The 19,553-nt window shown below is 42.8% G+C and overlaps 1 protein-coding gene across 2 annotated transcripts in view; it reads right to left on the bottom strand.

Annotated features, from left to right (window-relative positions):
• CPM (carboxypeptidase M) overlaps window positions 1-19,553 on the bottom strand; it is a 93,534-nt gene that overhangs the window by 5,976 nt on the left and 68,005 nt on the right. For both annotated transcript variants that reach the window (XM_077775240.1, XM_077775239.1), the window contains exons 4-7: window positions 10,819-10,991; window positions 8,631-8,815; window positions 7,694-7,864; window positions 4,919-5,071 (exon numbers count right to left, since the gene is read on the bottom strand). In XM_077775240.1, the coding sequence (XP_077631366.1) occupies window positions 4,919-5,071; window positions 7,694-7,864; window positions 8,631-8,815; window positions 10,819-10,991 (682 nt within the window). The remainder of the gene's footprint in view (window positions 1-4,918; window positions 5,072-7,693; window positions 7,865-8,630; window positions 8,816-10,818; window positions 10,992-19,553) is intronic.

The following is a 19,553-nucleotide window of genomic DNA, read 5'->3' as shown; positions in this document are numbered from 1 at the left end:
GGATGCTCAACTGATAAGCTGCCCCAATCTTTTGTTTGAAACCTATTGCTCTGTTTCTTCATTTTCTTGGACTCTGTGTTGATTTCTGTACAGTGGGTAACACGGTCACCTCTTCCAGTCTTGGAGGAGTGGTCTTTTGTGGATGAACCTTATAATTCAACTCTGCCCTAGATCTTGGTTGTTTCTCAAACCTTCGTGTTTGTCTAAGCAGCTTCGTTTATTCTTAGTAGATCCCAGTAGCTGACGTTGGGCCAAGACCTGTCAGTACCTAGATTGAGGGTGATTGGAAGACCCTCAGGCAGAGGCTTTTAAAGTATGCAAATAAACCTCTTTCAGGGGAAGATGCGGTGTGTCTCCCTGCTTCCTTTACACTGAGCCCTGGGGTGGTAGCCAGTTAAGAAGTATGTGTTTGCTAGTATCCTGTTGAGCCCATGAACACAAATCCACTGGCTACCAGAACTACCAAGAGTACCAGACGCTTGCACAAACTCCTTTTTGGAAGACACTTGTGACCTGGGGGGAGGGAGGGCGCAAAGATGGTGTCTGCCAGCCTCCATCTTAGGAGAGTATTTCAGTAGACCCACAGATGTGTGTTAAATGTAGATGTCTGCTCCTTAGGCCAAAGCTTTAAGACCAGCAAATAGGCCTCTTTCACAAAAAAACTGAGCATCTTTCAATTGGTGGGCTCTGCACTAAGCCCTGGCAGGTAGCCAGCTGAATCTGTGGGACTCCTTTAAGTTCACTACAGCCTTGAGGGTCCTGTGGATGCAAGTCCCATGGCTCTCAAAGCTAAATGTTTTGAGGGATTGTCTCTTTGGTGTAGCTCTTAAACATGGGGTTCAAACCTTTTGTGACTCAGGGAGAAGCTTGGAGTTCTAAGTTCGTTTCTGATGTGGGTCGCTGCACCAGGAATGGGGGTGTATGGCAAGATCGTGTCTCAACCTCTCCTACTCATTGCAATATATGTGTAGGAATGGCTCAGGTAGTTTTTGGACTTCTTTCAGAGGAAACTGCCCTATATGTAGCTATAGATTCGGTGTGTCTGTGGGAGGAGAGGAGTTCAGGATCCTCCTACATTGCCATCTTGAACCAGAACTCAGTAACCTTATTATTTTTGATGTAACTTAAAATACAGTCAGACTACATCTGTTGCCAAATACTCCATTAATAGCACATATTATCAAAATGAGAAAACAGAGATGACAATCTAAGCCCATTCCTTTCCAGGTTATCTACTTGGTCATCAAACTACTGTAACATTGCCCTCAGTGGATTCCATCAAATCATAAACTAAAAAAATGCCCCTGTATTTACAAAAAGCAGTGTGGGGAGGTCTCGGGCTGGCTCAGTCAGTGGAACATGTGACTCTTGATCTTGGCATCACAAGTTGGGTGTAGAGATTACTTTAAAAATCTTTTTTAAAATGCCAGTGTATTTACGGTAAGAAACTTACCTATGCAAGGGACTCAATAGTTTTATCACATGGTCAAACTGCATGAGAAACAATTATAATCATAAGATTGCTTGGAATCATGGAACTGATTGATGGTGTCTTATTACTAACAAAAGGAGTGACCATTTCGTGACCAGTTAGTCTATTTCAGGTTCTATGGCAAAGTGCTTCCCTTTGAATCATCACATCAAGTCCATGAGGTAGGCAATATTATCACAATTTTACAGATGAGGCTTTGGATTATTAAATAACCTTAAGCTCATACAGCTAAGTGATACAGCCTGGCTGTAAATCCACACTAGTTCCCAGAGCCCAGACCGAACCTACCACACTCCTCCCTTTAAAATTTCAGGAGTACAGTTAACAAAAGGCCACTTATATTTTAAAACTCATCTCATTTTAGAGGTGGCTCAATTGGGCATCCAACTCTTGGTTTCGGCTTAGGTCGCGGTCTCACGGTTCATGAGATGGAGCCCAGAGTCAGGCTCAGTACTGCTGTGCAGAGCCTGCTTGGGCTTCTCTCTCTCTCCCTCAAGTTTATTTATTTTGAAAAAGAGACTCTTCTCATTTTAAATGTTATTTTTCACCTTCTAGTTTGCTCACTTAGTGACAAATCATCTTAATGATTATAAGATGCTGCAATGAAAAAATGACCCTGAACTATCCCCCAACTATTATACTTTGTAATTATTTACTAGAGCAGAAAAATATGAAGCACGTACTAGTTTCCTTCAAAAAAGTTTAAAATGAAATGTAAAAGTTTTGACATTTAGCAAACTTCTCTTTGTCTCAAACATTAAACAAACTTCTGGTTGACCTAAGTTACCTTTTACTTTGTTTTCTAATTCTTGACTCTTCATTCCCTCCCGGCCCCCAGAGAAGGAATTACTAAATGTATTTTTCTTCTAGTATTTCCTTCTAGTATTTTCAAAAGATATCAGCTATGTAACCTCAATTTTCATGTAATTTGTTCTTTTACCTCTTCTAAAAGTTTCATTTATATTTACTCCTACTACTTGGTATGTATCCTTTTGATCCTTAGGTAGTACTCAGCCACAAGCATCAGTCATCATTTAGTAGCCTGATTATGTATTTATTCGTTGGGTATCAGTGGCATTATTCGTGAAGAGATATTTCCATCCAGCCCAGAGGACTCTGGAAGTCCTTTGACACATTAGGTAAATAAAGATATGTACCAGTCATCACAGCTTTGTATGACAAAGAACCCAGTCAGGTCTCAGTGTAAATCCCAGCTCCTAGGACTGTTTCATCACCTGTAAAATGGGGGTGATATGTACCACCTTCTAGGCCCTTCCATTGGTGCAGGAGGCCTTTCCTTCCCAGATAAGGTAGGCCAGAGACTTTCAGACCAAAGTCTCAGAGGCATCTTAGCAAGTGGTGAAGCTAAGCCAGTGAATGCAACACAGCTTGACAAATACCAGTACTTTCCTTAAACCCCAGCAATACCCCTAAGGTGTTTGCTCCCATCACCCCTAAGCAAAGATATTCTTTGGTTTCCTACTGCACACCAAAAGTGAGAGAACTTTTCCATCCAGTAAAAATAACCACACTGTCAGTATTTTGAAAAAGGGGTTTCATTATTAAATTAGAAGGAAAAAAAAATGCCTGCCTCTGTCTTAAACCACAAGGGGGCAGGGTTGGTGTGCTTATAAATATTTTTAACTAGGTTGTGCATACCTGATTAAAGGGACAGGCAGATAAATATTCCTATAAAACCTAATGTAAATGGACTTGTAAGCCCTCCAAATTCAGAATCATCATGCTATAGTTTGCATGTTAAGTAACAGTTTATAAAGCTCCCTCATTGGCATTATTAGGCCAATAACCTTTATGCTAGATTGAAATTCCAAAAATAGTGNTGCTATAGTTTGCATGTTAAGTAACAGTTTATAAAGCTCCCTCATTGGCATTATTAGGCCAAATTCAGTTCTTGGCAAATAACCTTTATGCTAGATTGAAATTCCAAAAATAGTGCAGTTATGTGGAGCATATTCCATGTCCAGCTGCACTCCCATGTTGATGCTGATGGAGAAATTTTACAATAGGCAAAGGAACACACCAAAGGTAGAAATACAGTAGAAAGGCTAAATTATTATGTGTCTTGTGAGGAAAATCTAGTGGTGAAATATCAGAATATTCCAAACACAGCCTGATGTGAAAAAGGACCCAATAATCTAAATAAATGCTAATAACTTTTTTAATACCCTTTATCACAGAGAATCAGCCTACTTCATAAATGTCTCAGCGCGTTAGACACAGCCCTGTGAATTCACCAATGATCTTTGTACACTTGTGTGTGTGTGTGTGGGGGGGTGGTGTTGGGAATAGACATATGAAAGGGGAGGGGTATCCATTTTAGGGATATGGGCCCAAGGCAAGCCCTTAATTGTCCTTGCACTCAGCCCTTGTACCCCCAGTGATTCTTCTCTTCCTCAGCAGCCTCCATCTCTTTAGCACGTGGAAAGCTTTGGTGTGAAGCATGCAGAAAACTCCCGCAATTGTGCAATTATATAGCAGGTCTATGGGGCAAACCTCTTCAAACTTCACACCTTCTACTTGGACTTGATGTAGCAGCATAACTATTGTGCCAATTTTTGATCGGTTTCTTCCCCCCAAGCCATACTGGATGCAGAAAACTAAATTCAGGCAATGCAGAAGAGCCTTCCCCACTCCACCCAAAAAGAGACAGTCGGTTCAATAAATTTCCTTCCATCACCATCACAAGCACCGTGTTTCTCTAGTACAGTGGTTTTTAAAGCAAGGACTCTGAACCGGCACCAGCAGCATCTCCTTGGGAAAGATTACTCAGTCAAGAGGCACTAAATCAAACTCTGGGGACAGAGCGTGGTAATCTGTGTTTTAACAGACCCTCCAGCAAGTCTGCTGTACATGTTTGAGAACTAACACCCTTGCCACATTTAGTCTGTCCATCTATGCTAAAGGCTAGACAGCTGTCAAAAACCAGACTAGACTGGGAAGGTTCCCAGGACCAGCTCATTTGGCAGAATTGCAGGGTGTGAGGGGTCTGAAGCTAATGGTGCCAGGTCACCAGCCCAGGACTAGAAAAAAATGCAAAATGGCATGTCCAGGGTTCTCTGGATCTATGACTATTGTGTGACAAGTGACGAGCAAACTTGGCAATTTCTAAATGGGTGATGATGTAACAGAGTAATAACCTGTTTTACTGAATCTCTTGCCAAGTTTCTAGGTCATTCAACATGTAAAATGTGAAGTACTGGGGATTTCATACCCCCATGGTAACGTGACATACCTCATGCTCTCTCTCACGTGAATTGACAAGCACTGTATGTCTCATATGCTGCAAATATTCATGCAGAGAAAATTCTTCATCATTAGTTCCGGCACTGAAAATGAGGCTGTACTGAGAAAACAATCAGGGGCATGCATTTTCTCAAGAGGAATTATAAGAAAAATCTTACAAACCTAGGTGCACTTGTTTTATATATTCAATCAATGAGGCTTTGTTTTTATTCCAGAAGAATGGAAGCTTCTCCTCATGAGGATATTTACAGCATGACAGCTCCAACGTAATTTCAAAACACTGGGCCCAGACATAGTTGTAATCTTGCATTCCACCTAAACACAAGCATATTTTATTTTTTAAGGTCTAAAATTGGAATGGAGTCAAGGATCCTGTACCTTGGGGACAACTGAATCAGACACTTGCAAAGAAAGTACATGTAAACAGGAAAAGATGAACTTGACATATTAGCAAATAAAATCATGGCCCACCATTTTGTCACCCAGGCATGAACAGGCAATCCTACATATTCCCATATGGATAACTGGATCAGAGCTAAGATTCAACTGTGTGTCAAAATCAACCGAGGGGAAGGGTCAGCCTGTTTTTTTTCCAATCATACATTACAAAAAAAGGATTCATCAACGTACATTTCTTCTGTGAATCACATTTTAAACAGAGTGATACTTCTAATACATAAATACACACATAAGCTAAGTATACTTATTTCGAGGAATAATAGTGGCTGATGCTTAGTGAGTGTTCACTATTACCAGGCACCGTTTGAAGAGTCTGTCTCCTGTATTTTGCAGACGAGGACACAATCACATACAGTGCATGACACGCCGGTGAGTGTGGAGCCCAGAGCGCAGGCGCTCTCACTCATGACACAAAACTGCTTCGGGGGGTAAAAGAAGGGCTGCCGTGCTAGCTCTCAGGAGAGAGGGGACCCAGGCCCCCTTGCTTCTGGGGCTGCCATCGCCTGTGCTCACTTTCTAGTTCTTACCTCTGAAGACCCTATTTTCAAAGGGTTACAGTCATATTTCATATCTTCTAAGATGCAAAATTTTCGTATTTTGAAATCTCTGAATTGGAGGTGTCTTAAATTTGATGGCTAAAAATCATCATTGTGGCATGAGTTTGGCCAGAAACAGTTTTCTTCCTTGGTGGTACAGTGTATTTTACAACTGGTGGCATCTTGGATTTTTGAAATATGGTCACTTTGAAGGAAGAACTTTCTGCCAGATTTCAATTTATTGTTGAATAACTTGATATCTGCCTAATAAAATTCTCGATTCCATCAGGGTATTTGGGAAGTACCAAATTAGAAAAAAAAAAATCTCATAAATAAGAAAATAGTCAAAATATATCAAAATATTAGATTATTATCTATGTACGACTAGATTCTAGCAGAAAGAATTTCTCTGTCCTTTCTATATCCTTTACTTACCTTCTAAGTTTTATATTTCTCTCTGAGCTCATTCTCACCAAGAAATCGAAAACAAAAAAGGATGAGAGAAACAAAACAGAAGGCCTTGGCTGGACAGCTCTCACACAGAAAGAATTTAAATGGCAAAACAGGTATACAAAGCATGCAGGGGTGAGCATCTTATGCGGGGAGTGTGTGCAGCTGCGGAAAGGCAGGCCAGGCCCGGTGGACAAAATGTCCAGGCTGAGCCAGAATGCTTTGTTCTATGCTCCTCAAAGTCACTGGCTCTGCCTGCTTTTCCCTCAGGATACACAGCTTACACACAGGGACACTGGGGAACAATTTCCAACAGCGACATCAGGTTCCCAGCTAACTTCCCGCACATCTGGATGTGTCTGGAAGCTGACAGACCATGCACGTGAAGGACCGCTCTGCCACTGGGCAGGAGGGGGCCCTCTCCCCCCTAGGAGAGTGCTAAGCAGGGACTAGGCTTGAGGGGAGGGGTGGGGCTGTACCTTGAACAGAGAGAGAGAGGCGGGGTGCAGCGGCGTCTCACCCTGCTGCTTACAGCCATGGTCTGTGCTAATTCACATCACCTGGAAAGCTGGCAGAGAGACACAGAAGTACCAGCTTGTGCCAGTCTCCTTGATAGTCTGCGTATCCAAGTGACGACCGGGAAAGTGGCCTATGTGCCGAAATACGGCCAACAGCCTGCTAGAGGTAGGTCTCAAAGGGAGCATTCTCCACTGAGGCAACGAGACCCCCTTCCAGTCCCCGGTCTCCCCTCTGGCGCTTCCGCCCTAGGTCCCTCCTGTTCTCACAGGCCCCCGACTCGTGAGTTCTCTTACACCCCGGCCTTCTGCTCCCATTCTTCCTTTTCACAAGAACACCCCCCCCTCCCGTGATCCCCACATGGCCCCCCTGTTCCAAGGGCAGAAACATGGAAGCACGCCCTCACCCCCATACCCAGCTGGAAAAGCACTTTTGTTTAGCTTGCAAAACGGCTTTAAGATCATGATATTTCACATAAATGCTCAGCTTCTTTTACAAACCGGAAGATCTGGCAATATCTGGATCCCACTGGTGCGTGGCCGTCATTAGCTGGATCAGCCGCTGTCCCTGTTAGATGCCACGTAAGCACTTCTCCAAGGTCTTCTCTATCCCCTACTGCACCGTGGCTTTGCAGCACACCTCTGGGGTACCTTGTGCCTTTTCTAAATCTCTCTTTATTCTAATTACATTGCCACCACAATTATTTATTTGCATGTTGCTCTTCTCTATTAGACCTGAGGGTAGGGTCTGTGTTCTGTCCATCTTTCTTGGCACAGTTCCTGGCTCATAGGAGGTAAATGCTAAACAAGTATCTGAGCATCACTCAGTCAGTCAGTCACCCCCCACTGCTTTTGTGACATTAGCTGACAGAGACACAACTGAAGGGAGCGCACCGTGCCCAACAAACTTCGACAACTGCTGGGGTCCACAAAAACCAGCTGGCACGTCGGGAGGAAGTCAATAAGGAGAAACTTACCTTTGAGCGGATACCAAGAGTAGCCATTTGTGATTCCATTAGGAAAGTTCATTTTATTTTTACACTGATCTCCTTTCTTCATGGTGGGATTTCTTGAAGCATAGGTATGTGCAAGGTATTGAAAAACATCGTCATCAGGGGTTATGCTATGGGAGTATAACGTCCCAGTTGCTGTGTGTGAAAAACAAACCAAGGCCTTTCGGTTGGTGGCAGAGTAGGTGGAAACACACGGTGCCCCATCAGGAAATGCGCCATCCTGTCACACAGAAAGGCTCTCCTTCCCTAGAGGAAGCCCACCCGCTTCCACGAGTGCTCCCTCTGCTCTTGTTCCTCATGTTTAGGGAGCACACATATACACCATAGCCATATTCAGATGCCTCCTCCATCAGCTTAAAAGTTAAGTACCCTCTTAGTTAAGTACCCTCTTAGTCCCTCTTGCTAATTTCTGGAGGGCAGTAAACTTTTCTTACAGAAAATAAATTTAAATAAATAAATTTAAATAATTAAATAAATAATAAATCTACCATGGGGGTTAAATAAAACCACTGTCCTATTTTAAGTTCCCCATACATACCTTAACCCACAGAGTCTTAAAAGGAGTCAGCAAGTCAGCAATCCCCACTCATGTGATTAGCAAGCAAAGAAAGGTCAGTTGTTCTGGTTTTATTTTCTTTCAGTTATGTTTCCCCTCGTGGGGTATTCTAACCCAACTTTATTGTTTGTCCAGTGAATCTCAAATAATGCTGTCAGGGCCAGCTCAGCCGCCCTGCCCATCTACGGCGTAGAGACTGTGGGAAGGACGGCTCAGCGAGGAGACACGGAGGCCCTTTGACCCCGGCAGGGGCGGCAAGCGCGAGAAGACCTGTCCCCTCCAGACACGGAGTACGCAGCTCTACTCTGGGCTCAGGAAGCCAGAGCTGGGCCCGTGTCGGCTTACCTGGAACACCATTGTCAAACGGGTAACTGGCCACCAGAGCACCGCCATGGAGGTTGGCAGAGAGGACGAACGTCTCCGTTTTCAGCCACTCCATGACGGCCGCAGTTTCAGGCTGCCTGGACACGTTATTAAATTCAAAAGCATCTGGGAAGTTTCTATTCAGGTCATAGTAGTTACTGTTTTCCCTTTAAAAGAAAAGAGTAGTTTAGGGTTTATTGATGGCATGTGAGGAAGCAGAGTCCTGCAACGTGTGAACCTCCGGTTTGAGCATCAGGTGTTTTTCCAAATGTGAGTGTAGGGCCGGGGACGGTATGAACCACACCTGGCATTCACCTAACCTGCGGTCCCCTCCCGTGTGACGTGCTCTCGCCAGTGCGGTAGTAGCTATTAGGATGTAAGCAGAGGTTTGATAAGTGTTTGTGTTCCAGGGGTTTTGCTCTGGGAACACTCCCTTAGGGAACCCTGTGACTCCGATATTAGCCACGTGAACAGTCCGTGTGGAGAAATGAGAAACCCAGATGACAGTCAGGATCGAGACTCCAGACATGTCCCAGTCTAGCTGTCTCCGCCCCACCCAGCTGAAGCTCCAGACATCATGGCACAGAGATGGGCCAGCCTTGCTCGGTCTTGTCCAAAGTCCTAACTTATAGAATTGAGAGTAAATAAAAAAGGGTTAAGTCGCTAAATTTGGGGATAGTTTTGTTTAATAGCAATTGCTAACAGAAACAACAGGAACATACTACTCTATACAAATCTATTTCTAGACTGGCCATGTTTAAATATGCTAGAAAAACCTAAAGTTGAGTGTAATCAAGTGGTGAGATTTTTGGTAAAAGCAAACAAATGTTTGCACAAATATAAATGTATACTAGACATCTGAGAAATTCTAAATTTCCTGAGGCAGAGGGCAACCAAGTAAACTGTTTAAATGAGAAATACTACAAGACTCCCTCTTCTTTGGTTAGTTCTTGTACTGGCTTCATAAACCAACTGGTGATTACTGAAGGCCTAGCTAGGCCCTGGGGACTTAAACAGTGAGGAATGCTGGTGACAGGATTCCCGCCCCCGGGTAGCTTACAGATTTCTGAGGAGACAGACATTCAACTAGAAATCAGACCTTAGGGGCACCTGTGTAGCTCAGTCGCTGGGCCACCTACTTCAGCTCAGGTCTTGATCTCACTGTTCAGGAGTTCGAGCCCTGCATCAGGCTCTATGCTGACACCTTGGAGCCTGGAGCCTGCTTTGGATTCTGTCTTCCCCTCTCTCTCTGTCCCTCCCCACTTGCATTCTGTCTCTCTCTCTCTTTCAAAATTAAATAAACATTAAAAAAAATAAAAAAATAGAAATAAGACTTTAAAATTTGTGCTATGAAGGTAAAGTGGCAGTTGATGTGAACAGAGGACTAAACATAGGATAGGTCAGGGAGAGAGTGTTTAAGGAAACATTGATTAGCAGTGTGAGGGGTGAGGAGTGGGAAATGAGGTGTGCCCAGTGCCTGAGGCGAGAAAGGTCATTCCTGGGGATGGAGGGGACTCTGAGCAGCTGGAACGGGGTGAGCGGGGTGAGCAGTAGGGCAGGCACAGGAGTGAAACAGCCTTTTTCAGGACATTACTTTTCATCCTCAAAGCAGTGGTAGCCTGATGAGTTTCCAACATGGCAATGACATGACACAGGCTATGAGCTGGTTCACTAACAAGGCCATAGGCTACGATCTGATGGGGGCCTTGTTTTACTTACTTAACTTACTTTACTTATTTATTTATTAAGTTTATTTATTTACTTAGAGAGGGGAAGGGGCAGAGAGAGGGAGAGAGAATCCCAAGCAGCTCCACATTCCCAGCATGGAGCCTGATGTGGGGTTCAAACCCATGAACCATGAGATCATAACCTGAGCTGAAATCTAGAATTGGGACACCTGGGGCGCCTGGGTGGCTCAGTCGGTTAACCATCCGACTTCAGCTCAGGTCATGATCTCACGGTTCGTGGGTTTCAGCCCAGCTCAGAGCCTGGGGCATACTTCAGATTCTGTGTCTCCCTCTCTCTGACCCTCCCCTGGTCACGCTGTCTCTCTCTGACTCTCAAAAATAAATAAAAGACATTAAAAAAATATTTAGAGTTGGACACTTAACCAACTAAGCCACCCAGGCACCCCTGCTGTTTTGTTTTGAATAGACTAGCCCATCCTTACCTTCCAATACTGTAAAAACAGTCAGGCTTTACAACAGCTTCAAATCCATCTGGGTTCATTGAAGGCAGGAAGTGTATCCGGGTACTGTTGATTAACTTCGTGATTTCAACGTCTTTTCCATCATTGGTTACGAGATGTTCAATTAAATGGAGCAGCAGCTCCCGCCCAACAGTCTGTATGTGTTAAAGAGAAAATGAGATATTATTAGGTCAGGAAGAAAAACAGTCCCCAAAGCACATTCCCAGGGATTTCAAGAATTCAAGGGATTCTAGGAGACAACCCCAACCAGTTGTGAGATCACGGTTTCTCAAACACATGCATACTTTGGCAAGCACAGTCACTGGTGTGCCGAAAAATTATTTGTTAAGGGAAAAAACCGCACTCATTTGTAAATAATTTGCTTTATAAAAAATGAAGTAGGTAGAATAAAAGTTAATCTTATCATGTTTCCAGTTTGTTTGCCATCCAGAATAGCCTGTGGGGTGGNCTTAACCGACTAAGCCACCCAGGCGCCCCGACATACGTAGATTTTAATAGGGGAAAATCCAAGTTTGGAATAAGCATGATTTAAATAGGTTTCAGATTTTAATATTCTCCTATTGCATCTTTGTGCAATTTTTGCCTTATCTGTGTCTGCTACATTCTCACATTACTGAAACTTCAGTCGTTTGTACATCATTCTCACAGTTTTTTTGCCCTATCTGCATATTATCTACACTACTGCTTACTGTATGTTTTATTTAAAGTGGCTCACTCTTCACTTACATGAAAAATGAAAACCTCTGTGTCATTACCATTTTGCTAGATATGTTTCTAATGTACATTTGTATAAAAGCAGGGCGTCTGGGTGGCTCAGTCTGTTGAGCAGCCGACTCTTGATTTCAGCTCAACATGATCCTAGGGTCATGGGATCGAGCCCCGCACTCTAGGGTCATGGGATCGAGCCCCGCACTCTGAGCGTGAAGGCTGTTTAAGATTCTCTCTCTCTGCCCCTACCCCACACATGTATGCGCGTGCTCTCATTCAAAAATAAATAAAAGCAGGATGATGAAAATATCCACCTAAAATTATGTATCACCAGTGACTGGGAAACCAAAGACCTATGAGAGATCTTGCTCTATATTCCCCAATGGTGAGAATTCACTGTATATATATATATTTTTTTTTACAAATAGTTTATTGTCAAATTAGTTTCCACATAAAATATATTTTTTAATTAAAAAACCAAGTAGACCTGGAGCTTCCTTTGGAAGCTTCTGTGTCTCCCTCTCTCTCTGCCCCTTCCCCACTCACACTCTCTCTCTCAAAAATAAACATTAAAAAATAAAAAATCCATAAAAATTAGATATTTTAAATGATTATAATTTCAGAATTTTCTCTAATTTTTCTCAACTTTAGAAGAATCTTCTGATAATTAATTTCTTATTTTGGAAAAAATACTTATCAAGTTCACCAATCATTTTAGTTTCACTTCACTTTTATTCTGTTCAAGTAAAATGAAATCTCTTAAAGGGTATCATAGAATATGGCACACATTTTATTTATCCTTTTAATCCTTCTCATTCTCTTACTACAGAAATCCATAGATCTCTAGAATAATGTCTGATACATATTAATGATGATTATTTCTGAATGATTTTTATTCCTTTTATTTTTCTAGTGTCACTTTTTAAAGAAAATCTTTATTTTTTTACAAAAACAATAAATCATGATTCTTTCAAGTAAACAAATGTAAAACCAAAGTATTTTCTGTTTGTCTCCACATTCCAAGACAAATCACAAGTCCTTAACTGCAGAGGATAAATAAAAATCTTGGAAAATATGATAAAGAACCAAGTAAGAGTTAGTTAATTTAAAAATTGCTGAGGGGGGAACCAGGGTGGCTTAGTTGGTCACAGTTAGTGGGTTCAAGCCCCGTGTCAGGCTCTGTGCTGACAGCTCAGAGCCTGGAGCCTGCTTCAGACTCTGTGTCTCCCTCTCTCTCTGCTCCTCCCCTGCTCATTCTCCCTCTCTCAAAAATAAACAAACATTAAAAAAGACTCTTTTAAAAAATAAAATTTTTAAATGCTGAGGTAAAACAGATAAAATTTCAGGGAGTTAAAGTTCTCTTTTTCTGTGGGGCTATAGTTTGCTGCCTTTGTAACAGCCGATGTATGGCAAATATTATTAAAATTAATTGTTCCCAATTTTAATATAAATGTTTCAAGCACTCATTCATATTTTATGCATAAACCTCCCTTCTTTAAGTCTTTGAATATGAAACCTTGGGAGTCCAAATTTTAAAAAAGAACATGGTCAAAACAATCTCCAATAACTTAATCAACTTTTCATTTAGCATGCTCACTTCCTTTCTGTGAGGGTACAGACTTTATATGAGAATCCCTCATTAAGAGACTGAAAGACTGGATAAATGTACCAGCTCCTGGAAACTCACTGATCATTCATCTGCCAGTTAAAAGGGCAATAACCCAGAAAGCAGAAAATAAATTCTCCATCAGTTTTAGTTTACAGTCAAGGTGGAATTTGCTAGATAGATAAAAATGAGTGTTCTAGCTCGTCAAAGAATATTTCTTAACAGTAGGGAAAATTTTTGGAAGAGTTGACAATATAGGTGACATGTTAGAGTGAGAAAGAGAGAGAGACAGGGAGAGGGAGAGGGAGGGAAGACAAAACCCAGCTATCCTGATGATGGAATCTGTTTTTAAATGCTACACTGTAATGCAGCTTCTCGGTGAAAAAAATAAGCCTGTCAGCTCTGGGACTCTCCAGATGATGTGTTACCAATTTAATTCTCTTGTCTGATTGCTTCGTTAAGCCCTTCTTCAATTATCAGCCTAAATATTACAGTATCTAGCACACTTTTCCTTGGCCTCCCAAAGTCTGGGTTCCATGATCTGCTGATGGGGTTCCAGAACTCTGCACGCTTGTGTTATCCTAACACTGCCCACATAGATTTACTGTGGCCCGACTGACCTTGACTGACCACCTTCTCCCCACTCTATCACCTAAGACTTGCAGGCAGGGAACCTAACAAGCTCTCTTTGTAGCCCTGGTATCTTGCCCAACTCTGGGCATATCATGTACTCAATGATTGTTGATTACTGTTGAAAAATTCATTACAAGGTCAAGACTATTCTAAGGAAGAAATTTCTAAAAACATGGGGACTTAAGCTGCTTAATGAAGGCAGAGGTACAAATGATCAAGTTATGTCAACAATTTTTTTAAGTTTATTTATTTTGAGAGAGAGGAGGGGAGGAGCAAAGGGGGAGAAAGGGAGGGGATGGGACGGGAGTGAAAGGAGGGAGGGGGAAAGGGAGAAGGGGAGAGGGGGGAGGGAGAAAGGCAGAGAGAGAATATCCCAAGCAGGCTCCACACTGTCAGAATGAAGCCAACACAAGGCTTGAACCCTGAGATCATGACCTGATCTGAAATCAAGAGTCAGTTGCTTAACCGACTTAGCTACACAGGCACCCCTGAACAATTTTCAATACTGAATGACTTTTATGGGAGTGAGGGCTAACAATTCTGATCATGGCAAAGACTCAGGATATCTGGTCACCCTAGTCCAGCCTCACCAAAAGTAGAGATGAAGAGAAAAAGGATAATTACAGGATAAATTTGATGCATGCTTAAAAGGAATTAGATACTTCATTTGGAATACTGTGTCTACCCCCCCCCCCAAATTAATGTTCCAAAACCATGATGCATTAACTGAGGACATTTTGCTATCATTTGGGATAATGGTGGAAAAAAGAGCTTGGCCAACAGCATCTGGAAGTATGTACTAATTTGTTTTTAGTACATTTGGAACCTGTACTGCATGTTGGCTACACATTCCAGATATTCCAGCACATGCAAAATTCAGATATTATGTCTTAGTGTTCATATAAACCATTAAAATACCCTCTAAATATAAACATCTAGGGATATAAGCTTTATAGCATAAACTGAGAGTGAACGAGCAAGAGCACAAACGGAGGGGGAGGGAGGGGGAGAAGGTGAGGGGGAGAGAGACTGAGACATAGAGCCCCACATGGGGCTCAAACTCACAAACTGTGAGACCATGACCTGAGCCAAAGTCATGTTGAAGTCATGTTGGATGCTTAACTGACTGAGCCACTCAGGCATCCCTCACAAACTGTCCCTTATGCCTAGAAGGTGTGTGAAAATCATTTATCCATTATCCTTTAGTTTTAGATTGAAAAATATGGTCATTGTTATCCAGGGAGTGTTTTTGCTTTCAATTTATATACCTAGAATATAATAAACTATAAGTTAATGCCACACAAATGTGAAATTCTAAGTGTGATGTGGCTATTTCAAAAGTCTATACCTGAATAACCTATCACAGNAAATTGGCAATTTGTTAAGCATAACAAGAACATAATGAATACCTACCCGCCACACTACTTAAGACCATGGACCCTGAGGTCAAGGGAACCTTGTGAACCCTGCTCATGACCTTACTTTACTCTGCCTATTTACTGGCTTAGCTTAAAACTACTGGCACTCAACTTTCTCAGCACATAGTCGTGTCTCAATACTTCCATTATAGAGAGGAATTAGAGATGTCCTAACAACGTAGAGATCACTCAACATTTTTTCTTCCTACCCAAGTTTAAAAACCACAGGCTAGCAGACAGGCACAAAACAGTGTGAGGAGGCCTCGAGGAAGGAACATGGAAGAGATTTTCTTAGGCTCCTCTCCTGTGCCCACCTTTAGGCTGAAGGTATGAGATGGTCCCAGTTTCAGGGCATGGTCCCAGTTTTCAGTAGCACTCTGACTGTAGATTATTGGTCATAGTTTACTACAAAGCCAGTCAGTAGCAGGGGGAGGGCAAGGGCAAGGGGGACAGAGACAGCATTCTCAAACAACGTCAATATTTGTGGAGGAAGGGAATGGCAGGGAGCCCCACTCAGTGTGTGCTGGCATCATCCCTTCCAATGGGAAACACTTGCTAGACCTCAGATGTGTCTGCATGGCCCATTCGGAGCCTACATAAATCAAAACTAGAATTAGGGCTTCTACAATGCNTCCTATACGTGCAAACATATGATATTTGTCCTTCTCTGCCTGACTTATTTCGCTCAGCATAACGCCCTCAAGGTCCATCCATGTTGCTACACATGGCAATGAGAAACACCTGCTAGTCTTATTAAAATGAGAAAGGTAGGAACTCAGAAACCCTGTGTTATTCTGAAAAGAGCACAAACATTAGATGACAAAGGCTCATCACAGGCAAGCGTGACAAAGGCTGATCAAAGGGCACTCTGTTAGTTACTCTGTGTGATTCCACAGCAATCTCGGATAGGGAAGCAGGTAGTAGAAAATAGAAAGGAACAGAGAGGGGACCTGGATTTATTCCAGGTATCCACCCAAACAAAATTAATTTGTGACAGATCACACATGTATACACAGAAATGAAAGCGATAAAAACAGAACCCGTAGAAGGCAGCAAAGAGAGTAAAGGAAGCAGATCCACAGCTGGGTGAGCCTTGGTGCTCAGGCTCGGAACTGGGCAGCCTAGGACCAGCATGAGCCCAGTTCCCTTTGGGGTAACCGGGACTAAGCAATATGTCTGCTGCAAAAGCGACCAAAGCACCTAGTGTGGCCCAGGCTTGTTAATGTTGCCTGTTGTTCTCATTTGCTCGTGAAGTGCTGTGGAGAAGGAAACTTGCCAGTCTGATCAACATGGCACAGTGAGCGTCATTGGAAGGGCATGAGCCAACAGCAGGGTGACTGAAGACAAGAAAAATAGTATACAAGAATAGGTTTAACATCACTTTTATAATAATACTTGACTGCAAAGGGGCCATTTTAAGTTGATTTTGCTACCAGAAGTCTGCTTTTTTGCAAACCCTCAGCACCAGCCAAATTAGCCCATTTGCACAATTCCCAAGACGTGTATGTTAGCCAAAAAGTTTCACCTAAATACAGCAAACCTTTAAATTTAGCTGCCAACTGAAAGGAAACTGAGGGACTAGAGGCACAAGTTGGAAGATAACAAGAAAGGAAGCAAAAAATCCAGAATGTGGGACATTCTTCAGGACAGTTAATTGATCGTGTCTCTTTATTAAGTCTAGAATCATGAAAAGATCCTTTAACTGCTAAAATAAAAGAGACTCAAGGGATATACTGGCCAAATGTGATGCATGAGCCTGGACAGGATCCTGGTTAGGACAATCGGGGGGACATTCTGAGAAACTAGAAAGTGGGGTATAAGTTAAAGACAGGACAAACTCTTATTGACCTGAAAGGGTAGCTAGTATTAACTTAATGTTACAAATAGCAAATTAGCATAGCTCATTAAATAAAAGTGCACATGTGCACACACAGGCATCTAGAAGGATAAATAGTAAGGAATTAACAGTACTAATTTTTGGAAGGTCAAATAGTGTTTTATTTACCAATATTCTTTCTAAGATGTACATGACTAATTTTATAATAACAATAGATTATTTTTAATTCTAAAAAGACTGGATTTTAAGACAAGGCATAAGGAGGTAAAGTAAAAACTCATGAGGGGAAACAGCAGGTACGCTCAGCGCCTGATGGCACTGATGCTGAGGACCATCAAGCCGTCGTACAGAGTGTGGGAAACACACACACCTCTGTGGGGTGCAGTCCACGAAAAAGAAGAAACATTTTTTATTTTTTAAGTGTTTATTTATTTTGAGAGTGTGCGTGCTCAAGTGGGGGAAGGGCAGAGAGAGAGGGAGAGAGAAAAGTCCAAGCAGGACCACCCTGCACCCCGCCCCGCCACCAGCACAAAGCCCTACATGGGACTCCATCCCATGAACCTTGAGGTTATGACCTGAGCCAAAATCAAGAGCCAGATGCTTAACCAACTGACTTGGACACCCAGGTGCCCCAGGAAGAAACACTTTAAAAATAGTGTGGTCAATTGTGCCCACCATGCCACTGTATACATGTATGTCCCCTGTGGGATTCTCCACAGACTCCTATAGAAAATCCATACATCCTGAGGCCAGCACTCAAAATCTGTGGCAGAACAGCGAGGAACCCATCTAAAGATGAGAACCATTGACCTAAAATGTTAGCCGTGTAGCTTTTTATTTTTATTATTTAAAAAAACATTTTTTAAATGTTTTATTTATTCTTGAGAGAAAGAGACAGAACAATGAGTGGAGAAGGGNCTGAGCCGTCAGCACAGAGCCCAACACAGGGCTTGAACTCACAAACCACGAGATCATGACCTGAGCCGAAGTCAGGTGTTAAACTGACTGAAACACCCAGGTGCCCCGCTTTTATAACAGTGTAGCTTTTTAACAGTAGGTCCTTGAAAATACTCTTTAAATTCCAAAAGATCTGAGAGAGAGAAGAAGGCTGAGTAAGGTGATTGGACCCTTTACTCAGACTCCTCAGCTCCTGTGTGAAGCCATCACTGTCCCCAGCTCCTAATGTACCGGGAGGGGAGAAGGCATAAGATCTCACATTCAGGATAAGTTCCTCGATGGCCCACAGTGCCCTCACACTGCTACCAGTGGGGACATGCAGGGGATAACAGGGCCTCAGGTCCCTGCCCCCAAACACACTGGGTCCTTTCCCTTTCTTGATCTCAGTCCGTAGCATTCTTCAAAGAGTCAGAGTGAGCTGGAGAGCCCGGATGTGATGGGATATATTAGCAAATGCCAGAAATCTGGGAAAGTGCAGGCGAGGAATAAGCAGATTTGGAGGTGAGTGAGGGAAAGGACTCTGGCTTCTCTTTGAAAGTTTCAGTTAGAGGACAATTTCTGAGCAACACGCCGCAAACTCTGAAATTCTAAGAATTCGATAAATAAGCTGCTGAACTTCATGAGTGCTGTTGGTCTCTTTCTAAAAATGGATTCCATGGGACCCTGATCAGTAGACTAGATGACAAGAGGGAAGTCTGGGCTGCGGTCTGCAGCGAACAGTTGTTTTATTACAACAATATTGGTCAGACTCCCGGCGATATCGAGTCTTTGATAGGCACAGCCCGCTCACACTCAGGAGTCATGGGGGGCACTGACCTTCCATCTACTCACAAAGGCCAACCCCTTCCTTAGAGGCAAGTGTTTGTTTGCATCTGGGTTCCAGCTGCAAAGTACCCTCTCCCGGCCAGACAGGTCGGGCAGCATGCCTGGGACAGGGCAGGCTGCGTGTGTCAGGAGAGCTGGGTCCTGCTCCCAGGAGCCTGGGGTCAGGGAGGGTTAAGCCAGGACAGGGAGCCCAGCATCTGATTAGAGCCTACCTCCCACACTACTGCAAATTCCCAAGCGTGTTAACAAGTCAGTAGGTGGTACTTATTGCACGATGCATTTATTTTGACGTTCTTTAAAGTTAAATTACGTTCTATAGGGTGTTACCCATATTCCTATGTAAAGTTTCTTGACTGTGATGACTGGGAACTATCCTTCCCCTCCACTTGACTGCCCAGGCATGTGGGGGCCTGGCGAACAGAAAATACTGCAGCTGCCACATTCTTAAATACTCTGAGGGAGGGAGGGAAGAAACAGAGAAGAGCACCCTCAAATGCCTGGCAGAAATGACTGGCTAGTAGGAGGGGTAATCACAAAACAAAATAAATAACATGATATCAAAACCAAAAGTAGAGTTTATGCCTGAAAGGTTGGAAAAGAGGCAATACATGATATTAAATTTAAGAGCATTTGTTGAATGAGAGAACCCTAGCTTGATGGTCTAAACTTCAGTATTGAAAACACTGAGTACAAGAATAAGGTGACAAATGCT

Source organism: Crocuta crocuta, unplaced genomic scaffold (genome assembly GCF_008692635.1).
Source record: "Crocuta crocuta isolate KB4526 unplaced genomic scaffold, BGI_CrCroc_1.0 scaffold97, whole genome shotgun sequence".
Classification (NCBI taxonomy): Eukaryota; Metazoa; Chordata; class Mammalia; order Carnivora; family Hyaenidae; genus Crocuta; species Crocuta crocuta.
The sequence above is the reverse complement of the archived record's forward strand: the minus strand, read 5'-3'. Positions and strand labels throughout refer to the sequence as shown.